The sequence below is a fragment of the Siphateles boraxobius genome, unplaced genomic scaffold, assembly GCF_051911475.1.
Source record: "Siphateles boraxobius isolate OS27281-9 unplaced genomic scaffold, OSU_SipBor_1 15, whole genome shotgun sequence".
Lineage (NCBI taxonomy): Eukaryota > Metazoa > Chordata > Actinopteri > Cypriniformes > Leuciscidae > Siphateles > Siphateles boraxobius.
In genome coordinates this window covers 3115824-3138909 of record NW_027508755.1, presented here as the reverse complement: position 1 = coordinate 3138909, position 23086 = coordinate 3115824, and the positions used below count along the sequence as shown (strand labels likewise).

General features: G+C 38.2%; 1 protein-coding gene across 5 annotated transcripts in view; it reads left to right on the top strand.

Annotated features, from left to right (window-relative positions):
• The window catches only part of cyth1a (cytohesin 1a), a 64374-nt gene that overhangs the window by 27254 nt on the left and 14034 nt on the right, over positions 1-23086 (top strand). For 4 of the 5 annotated variants that reach the window (XM_077230650.1, XM_077230651.1, XM_077230652.1 and 1 more), the window contains 7 exons: positions 13490-13572; positions 16998-17062; positions 17545-17611; positions 17705-17823; positions 20684-20764; positions 21341-21453; positions 22284-22432. In XM_077230650.1, the coding sequence (XP_077086765.1) occupies positions 13490-13572; positions 16998-17062; positions 17545-17611; positions 17705-17823; positions 20684-20764; positions 21341-21453; positions 22284-22432 (677 nt within the window). Of the gene's footprint in view, positions 1-4965; positions 5226-13489; positions 13573-16997; positions 17063-17544; positions 17612-17704; positions 17824-20683; positions 20765-21340; positions 21454-22283; positions 22433-23086 lie in introns of those variants that run through there. The other variant, XM_077230653.1, reaches the window with a different exon arrangement.

Below are 23086 nucleotides of genomic sequence, written 5' to 3'. Positions count from 1 at the left end.
ACACTTGTTTTCTGTCGCTGAGGAATGTGGTTCAGCTGTCTGGGTTCGGTGAGGGGGTTGGGATGTTTTCTGGGGGAACGCTGAGATCTCAATGTGACAGACATTTGACCATACAGTATCGACAACTTATTTTGGCCAAGAGCCACCTACAAAAGAAACCAATTTGAACAGAATCAAGTTTGGACACCGAACACAAAACGAAGCACAATATAGGCCTACATTTGTGCTTGCGCATTTCTTGCACTGAAAAAAAAAAGCTTGGGTGTTTCAATACGTATTTGGGTCAATTAAGGACAAACACAACCGTTGGGTTTCAAAATTTAATTTACACTAGCAACTACATGGCAATATCCTTATCCATCCATCCATAAATTTGGTTAAAATGAATATTTCATGTTTGATTACTTCTAATTACATATTTTAACTGTTGAAAAGGATTCCTGGGTTGCTCTTTCCCATAGTAAGGGTGTGGGCCGTATAACGGCCTTCTGAGAAAGAGACTTGACTGGAAATGTCACCTTACATTGAACCCGGACAGGAAGAAGCATTCGTCTCAGCTGAGGATCTTGGGAAACGCAGTGCAGTTTAATATCATCAACGTGTCTGTGACCTGACTTTTGAGTTGAGATGCTGTGTAAAATAGGATGTTATTGATTTATTTTTTCTCTCTCAGCTCTACTCAGTTTCCTGTCTGTGTGGTGTTGGTTATCTATGTGTGACCGCTGTGGTCACGTGACTTCCTGTCTTGCGTTCTTCAGGCGCTGTGTTTATCAGGTGAAGGGCATGTGGGATGTTGTCCGTGTCCCGGTTCACACCATCAGTAGATGGAGAGATAGAGGATGTACAGAGATGTTTTTTTCTAGATGTAAGCTACATCTGTGACATGCTGTTTACTATCACAGGAAATTATTTCATCCCTCAGTTTATAGTCAAGTAAAAGTTGTTTACAATTATGCCTAGGCTACAGTAGAAGTCTGTGGGCAAGACATTGCATCAGAAATAAACATCATGAACATTGTGCATTGAGCAATGTCCACCCACAGGAATTACACCGGTAATGCATGATTAGAAGTTCATCCACTTGTGGAAAAGTAGATGATTTTAGTGACTTTATTATCTAGAGTCCCTTTAAGAAATCTAGTTTTATGCCCCATAGACTTCCATTGTAAGTGCATTACTACAAAATTTGCTTGTTTTTATAAGCTGACGTCACAAATCATGTTTTGGAAACAAATGTTGGTTGTAACATCGAATGTGTTGGGGTCAAATTGGTTTTCATGCATTTTGCCAAAAATCAACACTTTGAAAAACCGCAAAGAGTCAGGTAAAAAATTGTAGGAAACCTTTACTGTAGCTTATTTCAGACTATGAAATACATGAGTAGCCTAATACATGGAATTAAAGACTCAACGTTTAGGCTACTTAAAAATGAAGACTTTTTCTTCTGAATAATCCATGGAGAATTCACCTGTTCACTCCATGGTTTCTTCATCTATTTGAGTTTCAAAGTGAAAAGATTTTTTTTTCCGGATCTCAATAATCTCAAAATTGAAAAGTGTGAGAAAGGGTTTGAAAACCAGACATAACAACATGACAGGTTATTTTCACTTAATGCAATAAATACTACTTACACTAAGTACAAATAATTTGCACCTTAGTGTGCAAATAGTCACTACATGTAACCATGACACACAAGAAAAACAACAACAAATATTTGGAAATTATAATTTTTTTAAATGTATTTGATGTTTTTAGTCTCTAAAGCTTCTACACGAGTCTTGTGTTTTTCATAGTGTAAATTTTTGGCAAATTGCATGGAAACCAGTGGGGGATCAATTTGATCCAATACAAACAGACTTATGTATGAAACTCAGAGCATTTATGCATACAATTTTAGGCTGCCCCTGAGTAAAGATTTTTCTAGTCGACTAGTACTCGTTCATTTTAACCCATTAGTCGACTAATCGCACATTTATATTAATTAAATTAATTGCCTATACTAGGGGAATACTAAACCATAAAGAACCTTTAATAGCTGTAATATATAGCCTATTCCGCGTTCAAGATAAATCTTACACAAAGCACTGGCTTTATGAATATGTCATGAAAAATAGCAAGGAGACATTTAAATTATTTATTAATAAACTAGTGTTTTCTGGGTCAAGTGTCGGCTGCCAAGATGAAGCTGACGATGATAGTGACCATTAGAGAGAAATGCACCTTTCATACGGATGACATAATCAGAGTTAGGGCTGTCACTTTTTATTCAATATTCGAATATGCATTCGGACATGACGTGAAATATCCATATTCGAGCTATAAATAAAGTATCGGATTTATACTCGTAGAAATTCGAATATATTCGAATACATTACTTGATATTCGATAACCTTTCGAATTTGATTTTTCTCAAAAGTGACAGCCCTAATCAGAGTAGGCCTATTTGTTTTCTATTTGAATTGGTTCATTTGAAAGTGGACATTTCAAGCTTTCTATAGATATATTTTTCATGTCTATGAGTCAGACAAATATACGGTTTAAGTTAAAACAAATTTATATTTATAACCTATGATACAGTTAGGCAACATCAGACAACCAAGAGTGCTGAATACCATCACGATTGGAAATGTGACACTGATTTTATATGACAGTTCAATAAACAAGTAATTAAAATTAAGTCACTTGCATTTAAGATGCAATATTGACTCATTTTAATTCTATTTCAGCAGTAAAAATAGTTCCAAACAAAGATCACAGCAGAACCACAATCCATCTCAGGAACACTTAACCGTGTTTTGATTACTGAATGATTCAGCATTTTGAATGAATCGGTGAGTCAAAGATTCAATGACCCATTCATAAACAACTTACTCATTCCTCAACGAATCGTTTAAATAAATGACTCAATGACTCACTCATTAAGACCTGCCTCCTACTACTTGTGGTTTAGTTTCGTGTTTAAAAGTATCATTTTTTCCAGAATTTCTTATTTGTATATTCCAAAATAAAACAATCTCATAACAGTATTTAATGCAGTTGTAATTTTTCAGTGTAAATTAGGCTATTTAATTTGATTGGTAACAGCCCTATAGTGTCTTATTTCTAATTCTAATCTAATTTAATTTATTGATCAAATATTTTAATTTAAATTGAAACGAAGCATACATTTAAAAAGGCCCCGCTAACGTTACGTTACTACTTACACGTTTCAAATGATAAGCCAAATTTAAGGCCACTGAATGGTTTCCTGCCCAATATACTGTAATTCCCTCACAGACTGAGACTTCACATCTTCCTGTGGAGTTTATTTCTGCAATAACTGACCAAATATAATTCGGTAGACTTAGACTCTTCTCATCGACTAACGTTTAGTTGATTATTCGGAAGCAGCCCTAGACCAAATGCCTCTTCATGAATGAAAGTGTTTAATATTAGCAAATGTTTATAAATAACGCTAACATTTCCCACAGTAATTGTCATCTACACAGGTAACTGTACATATGGCGTGGACCTGTACATATGGCGTGGACCTCTGCATCAATCAGGATTTGTAGTCATATGTGGTGTTTACTCATCAGATTTCTCCTGTACGCTTTGGTTTGCTCACATAAACGGCAGGATGTTTACTCTGCAGAGCTTCAGGATGTTTGCTCAGCACATCGGCCGTCAGCTCGGGCCTTCCCCTCACAGCTCACACATCAGATCTGCAGAAAAATCCTCCGGTGCCTCTTGATCCTTTAGCTGGGCCGATGATAAAAATAAAACGGACTGCATTCCAGACACAGGCCTTGAAACAATCTTTTATTGTTGTTCATGTTATTTTTGCCGGATGCCTGCTTCCTTGATTCCATGGCTTTTACTCAGACCCGTGAGTCGTGTGATATTGAAAGCATGTGCGTGACACAGAACTGTGTCACCACCTCAGAGATCTGATTTTAGAGCCTCTCAGGACACACGAGGCTGGCCGATTCCAGGAAAAGCATTTCAATGATGATCTCAGGCCTTGATCACTAGTATGCTAAGTTTGGATTAGATGAGCTTTATACAGTGGGCTCAAAAATGTGGATAAAAGCATGATAATAATACAGAAATACATTTGTGCGGACTTCAAAACCATGACTTGACATTGCCGTGCTCTACTGTTTGAGCTACGTCAATGTTATATTCCCGTTATACTCTGTGGTGGTGAAGTAGTGTTGACACTGTGACTCATCACGTTGGGTGAGACTGATGACATATCCTCCCCTGCTCTCCTTCGTCATATGAACACAACACTTCATACATCAGTATAATGTGGCTCTAAGACAATGTGGATTTACGAGTTACGATTGAGACCGAAAGGCATAGTTCACAAAAAAATTACACTTATGTCATAATTGACTCACCCTCATGTCATTCCAAACCTGTTTGAATGTCATTCTTCTGGGGAAGACAAAGGATAATATTTTGAAGAATATTGGGAATTAAACAGTTTTGGTGACCATTGACTTCCATTGGTTAAAATGCCTTATTTTATGTTCCACAGAAGAAGGAGAGTCAAACAGGTGATGACAAAAATTAAATTTTTTGGGTTTAATAGAAAGTACATGCTTGAAATAAGCAAACTGGAGGATAGTTTGTATGTCAGTGGGGTGGTCTCTTCCTGAGAATTTTTTTACAGAATAATATGAAATGTGCATTGTTGTGGACCAGATTTATTGCTGATGGTAAAGATTTTGGCTATATGAGACTAAATTTGCGATTGTAAAGAGAGAGAAAAAACCTCATTGTTCTCATTGTCCTGTTGGTTGGTACTAATGTGACTTGGGCCAAGTAACAAGATCCCTCTTGTGGCCAGTGTATCTGCTTGATCCATAAACAAATGTGAAGAAATTAGAAGTAAAAGTCTGCAAGAAAGAGCAGAGAATGACCACTAGATGGGGCAATCCTTGTTTATGATGGCATTAAGTCTGAGAGAGAAGGGAGGAGAGAGAGACAGAGTGTGGGATGGAAAGGACCGTCTGCACATGGACTTCAGCTGTAGCCTATGTGAAATGTGTCTTCCTCTTTCTCGGTCTGATGTAGCAAATATCTGACTTTGTCATACTTGACTGCCAATTCTTACCTGGATGAGGTGTTTGGTTTGAGTTTATCTTTGGATAATGAAAGAGAGAGTTTTGATGAGTGAACAGAAGTGGACTGGCATCAGGACGACATACACATTTCACTAAAGATTGCGGAATCAGGTCAGTTCGCTTTAATACTGAAATGGCTACTTGGCCGGGTGTTGATACTTTTGTGATGTTTCCATGTTAGTGTGCCAAGTTAGATTTTCATTGCTGTAGAATGAATTGAAGTGCCTGTAATGTGAACTGTCTTACATATTGAGTGGTTTGATTGCAAACAGATAGATTATTTGTGGACTCGATAAAACTCTCTGCAGTGTTGAGCGTTCACAGGACATGTGAGGTTAGTGGCACATGGCTTCTGCCTTCCTTCAAGCACTCATTTGTTCCTTTCCTGCTGCATCTAGCAGTCACTGGCTGACCGTCAGCTTAAGAGATGTTGCATGTCTAGGAGGATCTTTAATTTTACTGGTTCATGTTCAGAAGGACAGAAAATAGGTGGTTGGCTTGAGCCTTGAATAATTCTGTGATGCGCTGTACATGATTCCAGGCACTATAGGAATGTTTATTAATGTACGTTTTTCAAGGGATTTCTGAAACAATATTCAGTTGTAGCCAACCTCAGGCAGAAAATCTCCATGAAGAAAGGCATTGTCTCATTTATCTAGAGCATAGTTGGATTGATTTATGGAGTTCAGTCATCAATTATCTGCCCACTGTCATATCAGTGTTCATTCGCCAAGAAGTCCCACGCTGCCCTTGGAAATGCTCTCTTTTTCAGCAGGTCAGACCTGGTGCCCAGTACATTAAAGTGAGTCCAGTCCTTTCAACAATGCCATAATACATCCAAGTGAATGCAGTTTCTCAGTATTTCTGTCGTAGGGTCAACCTACCAGAGTTAAGGAATGTGTAATGTGTTACATTTTAGAAGTAAAACCAAAGAGCTGAAAACAAGATACAAAGTATTTGCCACATTATAAATCCTGAGGTGTTTCATTCTTACCATAGTAAACCCCGACATAACTAACATGGAAAAATTACGTCGGGTTCTGAATTTCAGTTTTGATTATTTTCGATTAATTGTCCTGCCCTTGATTGAGGTGGAACTCAGATTCGGATAAAGCACACATGTTGAAGACAGCCTAAGAGAAGATGACTGATGACCAGACTTGTTTCATTGAGTAAATGTTTACTGTCAGGTAGGCTTGCTACGGTAGCCGGTGTTACCGGTGTTACACGGTGTTCAGTCGCAACACTGGTTTCATCACTTGCCTACCGCGACACCACCCAAAAAAAAAAAAAAGTTTAAAGCGTTAAAAATATTTAACGCAATTACGCAGTATCTTTTAAGTCCTGCACGCAAACACACACACACGACCCACAGAAAAGACTTGAGTCAGTATCGAGTTTTCTTTCGGTCTTGAACAAACCATAACGCACACAAATTATGCCAAAATGTCTGTTTTGTTGAGTGTCCTCATAAGAGTCTCAAATGATTTAAATAAAGTCTTAAATGAAAGTAGAGATTTGTGAGAAACCATAGAGGACGTTATTGAGTGCACTTATTCAATACCACATTGCACTGCATTAACGAGTGTACAACATATGTACGCTCAACGGCTGTCCGAATTCTCTCACTCGTTTTCATTGACTCCTTCAAGTGAACAGTATTAGTAGACTAACGTAGGGAATAGGCCTAACTTAGTGAATGAGTGTTTAGGGGGCGATTTCGGATTCAACCCATGTTCTCAAGCAGGGAAAAATAGAGGACACTGACAACGCGCTGACAGACAGGACCGAACAGGTAATATTATGGAACAAAGTCTCAACTTTCAAATTTGGTCAGTCAAAGAAAATTAAACAATAAATATGCCTACCGTTTTGTGGCTCTTTAATTAATGTGTCGTGACAGATTGCCTCAGTTAAAGCCAAGTTCAAATCCACCGACATTAATCTACTAACTCTCCTGACTGCTTTGTCGGACAAAAATTGTGGATTTTGATTGGTCAGATCACATGTCAATCAAACTCCCTGTGATGGATGAATTGACGCTAATTAAAAAGTTAAAGTGAAGGAATGTGCCACACTGCCGCACCAGCTTTTTACAAGCGTTGTTAAAAAAAAATAGTTTAGTTTTCAAATTAGCGCCAATTAAGGGCACAATAACAAAACAGTGCTGCTCCGAACGACCGCACCAATATGTATGCCTGTGCCTACGCGCGTATTTTACGTTTGCCTTTAAATTATTGATTTAAAAGCCCCCGTCGGTGATACCGGTGTTGTCACACGTCGATTAACCGGTGGGAAAATATGCTCACTGTCACATTCCTACTGTCAGGCTGGCAGGACAGATGTGGCTCCTTTACAGGGACTTTGTCTTTTACAAATCCTACTGAATGAGGCGAATCAGCTGTATTTGAAAGATAAGATTGTCTCGAGAGAAGAACATAAAGGTGGATAAAAGCAGAGACAATGGAAAGGTTTTCTTAACAACAAAGGCGCAAGTTGAGGTGTAGTGGTTAAGGTTCAGCACTGGTGGGTTTCTGGTCCCCATAAAGAGCAAGCCATTAGCCACTATTTGAACAATCAACTTAGACTAGCCAGCCATTTAAGTAGCCATTTACCACATTGCATCCATCCACACGCTGAGTGAGTGAATGCGAACAGAAGATCAGATTCACAGGAGACGCCATCAAAAAACTTTAAATCCTTCATTTTAAAATATTCTGTGCTATATCCAGTTGCCCACTGTGTCATATTCAAGTCGTTTTCACTGTGTGCTGTATGTAAAATTAGCATTACCTTGTCAAAAGTCAAAGTAAAAAAAAGTCTTTATTTGAAAAAATATGATTACCAGTGTGCATGAAATTACCAGATTACTGGGTTCCCTGTTACAGTGTTCACTTCCTTTTTATTCACATATTCATATATTTTTTTAACAATTACTTTATTTGTGAAAAATACTGTAATAGGATTGCAGATTCAAGAAGTTGCAATGTAAAGTATTTAAGCATGTTTATTTTAAAGATGTTTTTTATAATTTATTAAATATTGATTAAAATAAATATAAAGTGTATATATATATATAGGCCTATATAAATATCGGCTTTATATCGGCCATCGGCCACCCCCCTCTCTAAGATATCGGCATCGGCCATCAAAAAAACAATATTTGTCGAACACTACACAGGGCTAACATCTTTGAATTGTGGGGGAAGTCTGAGCACCTGAAGGAAACTCATTACAACCCAGTGAGAACATCAGCCGGTGCTCGAACCAGGGTTATTTACTGCACACCTGAAGGGACAGTCTACCTCCTAGAGTTAAGTGCTGAGGGACCGACAGCTTGTGTCCTGTTCTTTGGAGCCTTGAATCTGGAACTTTCTACTTGTTTGGCCCTGAGCTTTAGTCACCATGACACACTGTAACATGCCCACAGTGGCGTTTTATGGTGACATTGCAGGACTCTTTCCTTGCTCCAGTCCCTGAGATACATGCATGTCAGCATCTACTTTTAATATTAAGCAGGACTGTTTGCAGTTGTCTGTTGCCTTAGCAATGTAATTTTGTTACCGTTACTGATGGTCATATATTCCTACAATGATCAGGAATGACATCAGAGCTCAGGTTCTCTTGGAGCTGATGCATTTCTCTGCGATTTCTTTGCAGCCCAGTCGTTACATATTAAAGTTCTTGAGCTCTTGATAGAAGTGATTGTGTGGGCATATTTTTTGCTCCCTGACTCCCGTAGGCACATGTTAAACTGGGTTAAATCTGAGGGAGGAGGTCCTCAAGTAATAATGTCCTGACTTTGCAAGGAGAATTCTCCAAAGGTTCTGGATGGAAAATATGAATGTGCCTGTCCTGATAACATGGAGTTTGGGCTAGGTCTTCAAGGGTTTATGTCAAGAGGCTCTCTGTAATTGTGGTTTTTCTTTGCTGGGTTGCGGTGCCTCTGCCATTAGTAAGGCCTTCACCCTTCCATTCAATCAGAGCGATTATAGAGATGCTTTTGTGACTGATCAGAGCAAAACACTCTTCACTCTTTATGGCTTAAATAAGGTCCCCAGAAACAGGTCAGTATAAACTCCTACTGCTTTCAGTGGAGAGATGTGAGCATGCACACTAAATATGTCAGCAAAAAAGCACATGATAAACGAGGTCAATGAATAAGCTTGTTCTGGATAATACCCCGATCAAATCAGCTGAGCTGTGTTTTACAAATCAGAACACGGGTGAGCAAGACGCAAGTAGAGAGATGCTGGTTTCGGCTCTTTGAATCTGTAGTTCCCGTTATCAGTCAGAGACATTGTTGGTTTTCTTGGAATATGAACCTTTCATGTTTTCATCCCAATACCAAAAATTACATTTATCGTACATGATCAGCGTTTTTTCAATCAATGTAGAATTTCTATACCTGTGTGGAAGTGATAATGACTCTTTTATGTGTTAAAAACAATCTACTAAATACTCACTACTTCATTATAAAGAAAAACTTCCCAATGCCAGTTAGTAGTGTCATGGCCCTTTGTCGGTTAGGCTAATCTTCAACACTCGAAAATACATGACTGTAATGCTTCCAGTGTCTTCTGCTTCTAGATATTTTACAAAACTGTCCTCTATGCTGCTTGATATACAAACTGGTGCATAACGGAAAATATTTTAATTTATCACAATCACAGACATACTGGTTTGTAGCACAAATAGTTTTACAGTTTACTGCACTTTGTTATTCTTCTAGTTATTCACCTTAAGCGGATAATCAATCAGAAGTGTAGCACGTTCACAGAAAACCGTTTGCTTCCAGGTTGCAAAATTAGTTGGACAGGGACAGAAAGAAGGGTTTTGTTTGGGACTTGTCTGTAGCTGTGTGGGTTCATGTGTGTGGGATGTTGTAGCATTAGCATGTGTGGGTGATTTTGATTAGCAGCCCACTGACTGGCTGTTGGACTGAAATTACTCCATTTCAGACTTGATCTGATCCTGCAAAAATTCGAGATTGACCCATTTATCAGTTTCGAGTTGCAGCAGATAGCTGTTGATAGTATGATTAAGACAGAAGTAGCACAACCCAAGTGATTTGTATTTGCATAGTGCTTTTTATAATCCATATCGTTTAAAGGCATGCAGTAATGTCTTATGCTAGGATCAGACCACACAATCCATTTGACATAGGGTGTCGTGTTGATTCGTGATCAACAATAGGTATTGGGACGCCGGAATTGATAGTTTTATCTTGTATAGAGTGTCACGACAACCGACGGCGCGTGGAGGATGGCAACAATACGCCTGCATTTATGATGTTTCCTCAAGGGACTGCCACGACAGAGTGAAAATGATCAATTCTGGAGAATGAGAGCAGAGGCGCTTCAGCAACCGGGTGGGGTGGGCGATATGGCAAAAATATCATGACAAATCTTTTCAGGAAAATCACGATTCACGATTTTATCACAAATCTTTTTCACGTTGGTTTTACTATTTTGCAAGTGACTTGAGCATTACAGCCAAACAAAGAAAATATTCGAAAATAGGAATTTTCTAATATTCGATCTGTAATTATTATTCGAAAAATAAAATGCTATTCGAATTTTACTACGTTGCTTTGCTGGCCGTAAATGCAGTGAATCCATGATAAATTGCAAGCACTAACTCACAGTTATAATTAAATGCACTGGGTGGCGCTGTGGAGCATGTTAACAAGTTGTTTGTATTTGATCACATAATGTTGTTGTCTGCCTACTTGAAAATTATGAAAATGATCTTACTACATGATCTTGCAAAATGGAATTACTTTTGATCAAATTAATTAATCTGAGTTATAATATCATCACCACAATGAGAAATCACATGAAATCCAAACAGCAGTCAAATGAGGAAAGACAGCTGTCCATCACTGCATCCATAACTGCAGGTAAGCGCACCTTTACCCCGCGTGATCCGAGATGATAACTCATCTAATAGCAAAATGATTTTTAGATATACTTCCTTTAGATTGCATAGAGGGAGACAGGTTTAAGAACAGAAAACGCAAAGTGTTAAAAAAATTAGGCGTTTTTTTTCCGTTCGCGCAGCTTGAGCTTAAATACTTTTGTTCTTTATATTTTTGTTTACACATAGGCCTACTGTTTAATGTTTTCAACTAAAAGATAAATTTAACATATATTGAAATCTTGTTGTATATATATTGCTTAATCGAAAGCTTGTTCAGAAATGGTGACAAAAACTTTTTTCTTTTAAAACTTCTTTAACGTCTTTTTTGTTAAACGTCATTTAAATAAACGAATATTCGATTTTTATGAGCCAGAATATTCGAATGCAATATTTTTGAAAAATGCTCATCCTTAGTTAACATGTGATGTGAATGTACGTCGCGTTGTACAGTGTGTTGGGACGGAGGCGCCTGAACTGCAACAGATAGAATGCAGTGTAGTACATTAATACGATATTTCTTCAAAAGCAGATCGTGGATGCATTTTAATCGTCCACTATCAAATATTCGTGTTATCGCACACCCCTAATATTAAGCTATCATTCGTTATATTCTCCTTTGCCCCTTCGGTAGCCATTCGTTTGTTTACGGAAGTCAGTCGCTAGTTCTTCCTTCTCGATTACATCACGCAAGTCGTTAAAAACGACAAGCGATGATTGGTCAGGGTGCAGCGTGTAGTCTGACGTGTTTCTTGTCCATGACACAACAAGAATTTAGGGGTCATAATCTGCCACAGGGACAGACGAAAAATATTGTGAAGGCGGCATAACAGCCCCCGGTGAGCAAGTCTGAGCAACTGTTGCAAGGAAAAAACTCCATAAGATGTTTAGGCAGCGCCGGGAAAGAACCTGTGTGGGGAGCCCATCCTACTCTGGCATTGCAGTGAATTCATTTTCTTCATGTGGGTTTCTCGAGAAAAGCAAACACTGAGCTCTCTCTTCACCTCGTTTCATTGTTCATTGCTGGAGGAAGCAGAAGTGTGTGTTTGCCACTTGCATGACTTTGAGGGGTTTTCCATCCTCCAACGGCAGCATATGTGAAGTGGTTCACCATATCTTTCCCTCAGACTCTCAGAACTTACAAGGGTTTTTACATTGATAAATAAAGAGTTTCTTTTCAAATGAGCTTTTAGAGGTCTAAATTCATTTTGTGCAGTATTACGTTTTTGCTTTACGGTCATAAACTTTCCTTCTGATCTTGAGAAAATAGACATAATTCCAATGTGGTTTTTAGAGTACAACTTTTTCTCATGGAAATATTTGGTTCCCTATAAATCTGGATATTTTGTCTCTATTTCAGTAATTTGAATTAATGCAGAACATCTAGTTTAATTAATGTAATGTAATCTAGTTTAAATTACTATATTCTACACATTTGTAGCATTTAGTTTTTCCCTGAAATCCACTTGTGTTATATAATGTAAAGTGTTATATAATGTGGTCTCAAACAGGACTAGGGTTGAGAACCACTGTTTAGAGAAATGTATGTTGGCCTAAATACCTGTTATGATTCCCTGACCCTCCACACATTTATCCAGGAGGCTAAGCTGCTGAATGTACTCAATAGGTGGTGATAAAGTGAACGGCCATATGTTAATCAGCTCACGGTTGTGACTTAAAACTATACAGCTTAGTTTTATTAAATGATTTTGGTGGACTGGGGACTTAATGAAACTGAGTTTTGAATGTTACAGTAGAAAAATCCAATTTCACTGTATGAAGCATTTAATTTCACGTGTATGTGTCTGTATTTCATAGGGATTTTCTGCTGTGAGGGGATGAGTGTTTGTTCTCGGCACCCTCACAGATGGGGTTTGAAACAGTGATGGGTTGCCATGGCTACAGGAGGATGCTGTGAGTGAGTTCTCACAGTCACATGGTGAATAAAAGTTTGTGCCTGTGATTGAGGCGTCTGGCTAGAGAGCACTAAAGCCCTTTTCTGTGATGCTCAAGGCGTCGTTCAGGCTAGTTTGTCGGTCTACTGCGACTCAGAAGGGTTTTGATTGATTTGTGCTTTATCTTTTGGATCAATTTGAGGACATCTGCAAGTATTTACGGATCTCTTTATTTCCTTGTGCCACTGTGTCTCTTGCACATTTGGAGTAGTTTTACTCATGATCCAATTACGATATCAAGGAAATCAGGCCTGGTTATTGTTTCTATTCCGTAATTTGTCGGTTATTGATGCGTTTATGCTTGTAAAGATGCTGCTGGGTAACATTGTGTCCCATCGATTCTGTTCACAGTCCTTCCGTTCTCTAATCCATCTTCATTTCACCTCCTATATCATCAACTAAAATATTAGCAGATCAACGTTTAATATTTCTACAGTTTAAAGTAAACCTGGGTCACTGGCTATGAAAAAAAAAACATATTTTCTTTTATCTTGTTCTCAGTGCCTGACGACCTCACGCCTGAGGAGCAGAAAGAGCTGGAAAACATCCGCCGCCGAAAGCAGGAGCTGCTGGATGACATTCAGGTAATGAAGAACTGCTGTGAATCATTTATTACAACTCTTACTCGCTATACAACAGTCAGTCATGATTTATATTATATTACAATACAAACTATATTTGCTTAATACAAACGAAGAATTAATAACATCGCAGCGAGATCTAGGGGGAAGCATTTAAATTCGGCGCAGAATTTTGTTATAAACCATAGATATGAGACCAAACAGCACTTATGTGGAAACCAGGAGAGACACTGCCATGAACAAACAAGTTGTAAAAGGCTTTTCAATCCACAAATCATCAACATTCATCATGCAGCAATGCTAACTGTAACCATGGTATTGTGGCAGGTTTCGTACAACCTTTTAAGAGTTAATGTTAAGCACTTTAAGGACTTTCAAGTGCTTTACACTTTTTCCAGGACTTCAAAGCTCAAAATATGATCCAATTTTAATATTATTTGTAGTGTGATGATTTATAAAATTGAAAGTTTAAAGATGTAGGAAACTAAAACTTCATGGCAATGAAACACTTTAAAAACAAAAAAAACATGAAATTATCACTATAACCAGTAGATGGTGGCAGATGAGCATCATTTCCACTCACTATTAGAAGGAAAAAAGTAGGAATTAACAAAGTCTCAAGAAAAACAAAAACTTTTCTTCAATTTGTGACTTAATTGCTCATTTTATCTCATTTTACATTCATTTTATAATCACTGAAGCTGTTGGTCAGTTCAGTGTGATACTATAAAAGAACAATGGTATATTTAATAAGAGTGGAATATTTACTGTTGTTAATAATGATAGTTAATGTTAAGTGCTTTAAAGTATTATTAGTAACTGCACTTATTAATGCAAATTTTTATTAAATTGATTTTATGATTAAAAAAATTTAAAAGTCAGGTGCTGGTGCCACCATGTGTTGAATTTAGTGGCACCGGTGATACTACTGCTCTCAGATGTTAGTCTGGAGCCCTGCAGTTGCTATATAACGATTTTAAAAATTATTGAAAAAATCTATATTTTAATTTAGATATTAAAATATATATATTTTTATTTAATCACTTTGTATGAAGCACATTATAGATAAAAATGTACAGTAAAAAAGAAATATAAAAACAAAACTGAAATAAACAAAAAAATTAAATAAAATAAATCATTAGTTTTTTAGATTCTAGATTCTTAGTTTTTTAGATTTTTAGTAAATAAATATCATTATTTAATCGTATCCTACAGCTGCTATAAAATATGTGAAAATGTTTTATTCTGAAATGATGATAATAAAAATTATAATAACTTCAGGAATCTAAAGATATTTGTGGTATAATAATTTGACTCGTAATATAATAAGTATGATCACAGTTAGTCCAAAAAGGAAATGACTCAAGCTGACAGGAACAGGGAGGAATTGTTTAGGAAAGGACTCTCACACATGAGCCCAACACTGATCTCTTTCAGCTCTACTACTAAAACACTGTCAAATGGATTTGATCTGTCAGTACACTGACCTCCAGTATACTATATACTTACTTAAAATTCCTGTAGTTTTCCATGGGGATGTATAAATTACTAGCACACTCTGTTTATATTGTTAACAAATTTAAGGAAACTTCCCTCCCCTTTGCAAACTGAATTTCTACATCTTGAGGTCTTCTGACAAAAGCAGTTTTCCTTTGGGAGGACAAACGTCTGTGGATGTGGGTTTTCTCTGGTTTGGGGAAAACAAAAACAGGCTTTTCTTTGCTAGTGAATTACAAACAGGAAAAATAACTTGAGCTTGACAAACACTCGAGAGCAGACTTCACCACCGTACAGCTGAAAATGAATATGAGGAGGGAAAACTCTTCATTGTGTGACCTCAGGACCAGCCCTGCTCCAGACCCTCACTAAACTCTTGGCAGAAGAGACAGTGTCCTATTGTCCCTGTGTCCTAAAACCATTGATCTCTCCAAAGACATGGTCAAATAATCCAGTGTTGTAGTCTTTACTTTGGGGCCGTTCTCCAGTTGTCCTGCTTTAATGTCATGTATAGCAAACAGAGCAGTCGAGAGCAAATGATTCATCCACTGGAATTAGATTTGAGCCGTTAATGTCAGGCCTCGAGAGGTGGGACAGGACACATGCAGAGAGTGCCACTGTACTCTCTCTTGTAGTAGACCTTGGCTCTTTCATAACTAAAAAAGAGAGAGAAATTATCCTACTCATAAAACATTCACTTCTAGGATTAAAAGATATAAAACCACTGACTAGCTAAAGATTTTACTGTAGCTAAACACATTAATAGACATTGCACTTCCTTAAAGGTGCAGTGTGTGATTTTTAGCGACATCTAGTGGCGAGGTTACGAATTTCAACCAACAAAAGTTACGGTGGCCGACAGGAAAATATGTCATCGTCTGAGACGGCAGAGAGTAGCAGTTCAGCAATGACGTTTCTTTACAAGGATAAATTAAGCAATTATGTTTACTTAATTATTCAGTAAAACTATATGTTGTTGCGAACATTATTGTTACCTGTTCATCATTGTGTCAGTGTTTTATTCGCTGAACTAAGCTTGCTTCCTTGCAGGAAGAGCAACATAGTAAGGAAAGCATTTGTCCGTTTAGGGCTACTGTAGAAACATGTCGGTGTATTTCAATGTAAGGGAACCCGGGGTGTATGAAGATAGAAACTGCTCATTCTAAGGTAATACAAATATAACGGTTCATTAAGTAAGGTCTTTATACACCACTGAAAACTTCTTTTTCAAGGTAGTGAGGAAACGCGCTCTGTAGCGCTGTGTGTTCGCTGTCGGCTACGCTAGAAACATGAAGACACAATATGTCGACCTCCATAGGGCGCCCGCGGTTATGGAGATATAAATGTCTCATTCTAAGGTAATAAAAAAATAACGGTTCATTATGCAAGGTCTACATGGTTTATACACCACTGAAAACATTGTTATGGATCTTATATTGCATTTCTGTCAATAGATCCTCAGAAATATTACACAATGCACCTTTAAGTCCACGGCACTCTCGCCATCTCTGAAAACCCAAGCTTATGTTGATTCTTGTTTTATTACGAGCTCTGTCACAATCTCTTTTTACCAGCAGACTCTCCTCTGTTCAGCATTTTGTTTTGTTTTTTAAATGGGTGATTCCCCAGGTTAGAGATTCTGTAGCTCCATGTCAACCAATCTCACGTAAAACCGGATCAACTTTTCTCTATTTACGGATATGATGAGACGCGCGTATGCAACAGTTGTATGACAATTACTTGCTGCTGAAAAATATCACTTAGGTCACAGTGTTTCTTGTTTGGGTTACTGGGTTACTGTTTCACTCACAACACAACTCCAGACACGTGTGTGTTGTTGTTTCATCTCATCTGTATTGCCCACTATGGTGTGGCGTTATTATCTCTGGAGTCTTGTGTTATTTGAACCGTCTCTTGTCCTCTCACCACAGCGTCTGAAGGATGAGATAGCCGAAGTGACCAGTGAGATCGAGAACCTGGGTTCCGTCGAGGAGAGGTGAGTAGACGTCCCCTCACACACTGCTCATACACACTTCATTTACACTGATGTCACTCTGTGAGGTCAAATCTGCCTAGCATCTTAGTGTCTAGCTTCACACTGATGTGTCACTCTGTGAGGTCTAATCTGCCTAGCATCTTAGCGTCTAGCTTCACCATCTTCTTGAATGTCAACTCATCCTATTTGATTGGAATCTCTTCAACTATTCAAGTAAATTTAAGTCACAGTAGAGGATTCCCAGACAACTGTCAGTGCATTTTAGTTAGTTTTGTTCAAAATGAGAACCAAATTGCTATTCCCAATCCCATTTGTATTCCACAAAACCTCTTTGTTCAAGGCAGTAGTTGTTTCAATTTTGGGTTCATCAGCTGGAGATTATGAAGCATCTGAAACAAACCTTATGACGTCTTTTGTAAAAGGGTATAAAAAAATAAACATCAGGAGTTATTTTTATAATCTACTGATCATTGTCCCTGCAGGAAAAACATGCAAAGGAACAAACAAGTGGCAATGGGCCGTAAGAAATTCAACATGGACCCCAAAAAGGTGATTAAGCAGTCTATTAAAGCATATTCACTGCATGAATTATGTGTATCATTTGTCTTAGAGGCTAAACACCTTGAACGTGTGTGTTTGCAGGGTATCCAGTTCCTCATTGAAAACGACCTTCTGAAGAACACCAGTGAAGACATTGCACGGTTCCTCTACAAGGGTGAAGGTCTTAACAAGACTGCAATAGGAGACTACCTAGGAGAGAGGTGTGTGTGTGTGTGTGTGTGTGTGTGTGTGTGTGTGTGTGTGTGTGTGTGTGTGTGTGTGTGTGTGTGTGTGTGTGTGTGTGTGTGTGTGTGTGAGAGATTATTAGTGCACATCCGCTGGGCCAGATAAAGGGCGGTTCACACGGACACAGGTGCTCCAGACTGACATCATCTTCTACAAATAGTGCCTCCAGCTCATGATTTGGTGGTGGCGATTGGGGTCACAGGCCTATAAAGCAGAAGTTATAGTGATATTATTATTATTGTATTGCAATAAGTGCAATTATAAATATTTCAAAAAATTTTGAATTCATGCTAATTTTTTCAGGTTTTAGGGATTTCTAAGTGCTTTGTAACTTTTGGTTCTTTAAGGCATGATCACATTAGTGAAATATCAGTGAATATCGCAGACAAAAAGGTCTATCATCTACTTTCAGGAGAGTAGCACTACTTACACAAGTCACTTTCAAGCCAAGCACCTTTCTGTTGGTCAGCGCGTCATGCGAGTGTGCATGAAAAACACGAACAGGATGTGAAATGTGTGAAGAGATGCCATTACGGGAAATTCCAAATTGCAAATATTTCAATTGAAATGACTGGATTTTCATAAGTTTTGCCGAGCATTGGTTGATGTAACCCTACTTTACTTTAACCCTACCAGAAGTGTCTTCAAAGTTTATATGTCAGTCCAGTACTTTGGTGTTGTACATTTGCATTGCTATCTAAATACTATCTAATTAATCAATAAAATATTATAAAGTGCCCATTATGTTGGAATCACCAAAATGCATATCATGTAAAAAACCGACTTCTGAGGATGGAAACAGGGGGGGGGGTCCCATTAAAGGGATCTAATGCTATCAACTGGCCCTTCTGATTAATTCCTGGAAACCAGTATCATCTTCCCACTGTAATTTGCTGAGAAACAGGATAAAGTGAATTGTTCTGTAAATCCCATCTGCATCTGTCTTTGATTACTCGTTTATCCGGGCTCTAAGCTCATTAGACTCTTCATATGTAAGGAATGCTGACTCAAACAGGACTGAAACTGAGGCGTGTTATTATAGTTCACTGGGCAACACCTAGTGACTTGGTCGTGTCTGCACAAGATTTCCTTTTTTTTCTCTCTCTCTCTCTCTCGATCTCATCCTGGGTTTTGTTGCCTCCGCCTCCTTGTTTTCTGTTCTTCCTCGGTCTGGGTGTGGCTCAGGAAAAAGCAGAGCTTTCTATGACCGCAGATCAGATTGTCTCTGAGCACTTCAGCTCCTCTGTTAGGGAGGGGGTCTGCAGTGCTTTGTCCCGTGAGTGGACTGTCACCAGATCACCGGGAAAGTGTGTAGAGAGGACGAGATCGCCCTCATTCCCCGTGAGGGATATCACATCCTCCGCTTGCAGAGAGTGTCATGGTTTCGAAAAACGATGCAGTGCTGAATGATCTCACATCCACTTTGTCTCGAGTTAGTCTTAAGCTGCATCCCAAATGACGCACTTATGCACTATGTACTCATCTGTGTAGTGTATTCATTTTATAAGGTAATTTTGTCACTCAACATCGGAGTCTGATGCCCCTCCCCCTACGCTACGTACTTAAAGTTGTGACAGTCGAGTGCATGAAGTGTCCAGTTTTCCGTTAATTCAGTGCATCATCCGGGTATTTAAAGTGCACCTATTCTTTTTTGGATTTTCAGTGAACACACTACTCGCACTATTTGTACTTAAAAACATCATGAATCGTGCATAAGTATGTGAATTGGGACGCACCTATAGACCTCCCCTACATCCTTATTGCGTGTAAAAGGGCAGTAATTATTCAAAATGCTCATTTTGTGTTGCATGGAAAAGAGAAAGCCATATAATGACACAAGTGTGGTTAAAAAAATGACAGAATATTAATTTGTTGGTGAATTATTCCTTAAAGGTACAGTTCACTAAAAAAGTTAAATGGTCGTCATTTACCCAGCCTCATGTCGTTCCAAACCTGTCAGACTTTTGTTCATCTTCAAAACCCAAATGAAGATATTTTTTATGCAATATGAGAGCTTTCTGTTAATTCTACCAAAACTTTCAAGTTTCAAAATGTTCATGACGACATTGAAAAAGTAATCCATATGAATAGAGTGATTTAATGCAAAACTGTTGAAGAGAAATTATCTATATTCTGTCTGTCTGTCTGTCTGTGTGTGTGTGTGTGTGTGTGTGTGTGTGTGTGTGTGTGTGTGTGTGTGTGTGTGTGTGTGTGTGTGTGTGTGTGTGTGTGTGTGTGTTGACGAATGTTTATGTGAGTAAAAGCCTAAATTTAATCTATTCTTCATGAATATAGATTATTTCTCTCAATACTATGATATGGTAAATAAATGATGAACTAACGTCTTATGGGTTTGGAACGACTTGAGTAATTGATGACAGCATTTTTTGAGTGAACTATCCCTTTAATCTTCTGTTACTCCAATAAAGGCCCATTCATAGCATGAGCGATAATGTTAAAGATAAAATTTTAAAGATCATCTACACCACATCTAACAATAATGGGACAGAGAAACTATATCACCAGAATCACTTTTTAGATTGACCCCAATCCCCCCCCCCCTAGCTGATGAATAATAAAACATTGACAGCCAATCAGAATCCATCCTGCTTTAAACAGCTCGAACATTTAAAGCGACAGTCGACAAAACTACAGCTTGCGCTTATACTAAACAGAAAGTTATCGTCCGTTGGTGTGAATGCTATTATAATTATCGTTGCAGTTATCTTCATAGTTATCATTCATCATTGGTGTGAACTGAGATTAAGATGTTTGGATGAAAGTGTCTGCTGCATGATACTTACCACTTGCTCTCATTTCCACTTTGTTCAACAGGGATGAGTTGAATCTCCAGGTCCTTCATGCTTTTGTGGAGTTGCATGAGTTCACTGATTTGAACCTGGTTCAGGCTCTCAGGTAAAAGTTGTAGTTGTTAAATAACTGTGTTATTAATAATATGCAGTATGTGTACTGTGTGGAAATGTTTACGAACGGTTTAATACGTTTGCCACAGTGTTCATTATTCAACCAACACAAACCGCATTGGGTACAATATCCTTCAATTTAGTGTCTTCAACTTGACCTTTCATTTCCAGTGTAATGTGTGATATCAGCTGTGATTAGAAATATTTGGTAACACTTTACAATAAGCTTCATTAGTTAACTACCTTAGTTAACATGAAATAAGAATGAACAATACTTCTTCAGAATTTATTAATCTTAGTTGATATTAATTTCAACATTTACTGTACATTAGTAAAATCAAAGGTTGTATTTGTTAACAAAGTAAATGCACTGTGAACTAACATGAACAAACAATGAACCGCTGTATTATTATTAACAAAGATGAATAAATACTGTAACAAATGTATTGCTCATTATGTTAGTTAATACATTAACTAATGTTAACTAATGAGCCTTATTGTAAAGTGTTGGCAAATATCCTCCTCCTGTGTGGTCAGAGCTAATATCATCATGTTGGTCTCCACACAGGCAGTTCCTCTGGAGTTTCAGGCTTCCTGGCGAGGCACAGAAGATAGACCGAATGATGGAGGCGTTTGCCCAGCGCTACTGCCAGTGCAACCCGGGGGTCTTTCAGTCCACAGGTGGGTCTGCTTTACGCCGTACTCTGTGTTCAGTGTTTAAAGGTGCTACTAAAGCATAAAAATGCCATAATATGTTTGCATATATTGAGGAAACATGCTACGTTCAGATACTCGTTTCTCTGAAAAACACTTGTACAGCCAGTTATTTTACTGTGAGATGTGTGTTTCCACGCTGAATGTCTGGAATGTTAGTTTTGGTCTGTGATACTGAACCCATTGTCCATTGCGCTCATTCCTGTTGCGTGTCTCAAACTGGCGACCCGTGTGAGCGCCGTCCGGTCTGAGGAGCAGGAGGTGGGAGAAACCACTGTCTCCGATGTTTTTAATTTGACCGCTAGTCGAAATTGACTGCACCTTTAAACCTGTATTAATAACATTTCCAAGAAACACGAGCATTGTTTCACCAATACTGCTTTCCCTAGTAATATTGAAATTGAGAGCTGAAATATCGTATTAGACACTGTGAATAATGCATTTGTCTTTAAATAAATGTCATTTACCAGTAGGCGATATTTGCAACACATGTAAATATAGTTAAATGAAAGTTTCCTGGCAAATGGCATCAACTTTTATTGTGTAATGCTGGCAGTATGTAAATATCCTGCACATATGCACACATTTTAAGTTCTCTCTTTGGCCTTTTTCCTGTAGATGTATTAGACTCTCTTCCGTCCGGGACGTTCTTGTCACGACCACCCTCTGTAACTCCACATTCGTTCGAGTTATGAGCATGACATTTTTAAATAGTCAGTTTGCCTCTGTTTGAAAATGCTGAATCAGAATCAATGTCAGTGTGGATGGTTGTAACGAACTGCTTTTTGTTTTTGCAGACACATGCTACATTTTGTCCTTCGCCATCATCATGCTGAACACCAGCCTTCACAACCCAAACGTGAAGGACAAGCCCCCAGTCGAGCGCTTCATCTCCATGAACAGAGGCATTAATGAAGGAGGAGATCTGCCAGAGGACCTGCTCAGGGTCTGTCTCCTCACTTCTGCTTCTGTCTGCAGATGCATTTATATTCTTGTGTTTGTGTTATTGTTGTAGCGCTGTATGTTATCTTCGTCCCTTATCCCCGATTCACTTTCAACAGCGCTTCTTAGAAATCGCTTACTGCACGGTCCGTGTAACACTTCACAATTCAGTTTTCAGACCGTACAATGCAAATGAAAAATTAAAACCAGACATTTATTGTTCATTTTTTTCGTGCACTTGTACATCAATAGATACGTTTTCTAAATTGTGACTTAAGAAACAAACATTTTATTAAACGAAATCTAACCGATTTTCTATTTTTCCATTTTTCGTCTGGTAATTTGCGCCGTGGGCGGCACCAATAGCTCAGGGGTGTGGCCGTGGACTGACTTACTATCATTTCATTGATGTATAGCTTCATTTACTCTGCATGCGTGTTGAGGAGGACGACCTTTTTCACCTGAAATGCCATCATTGTATTATTAATAGTCTAACTGCTAAATTACAAGGCAGTCTCGGAGTAGCCGGGAAAGTGAAATCCCGGTGGTCTGGGTACTGATTTGGCTCATTGCCCTTGTTTGTATTTACCTACTTATTTGTTCTTACTTTATTTTATTATATTAACATGCCTTATACCCTTGTTCATTTTGCACGGTA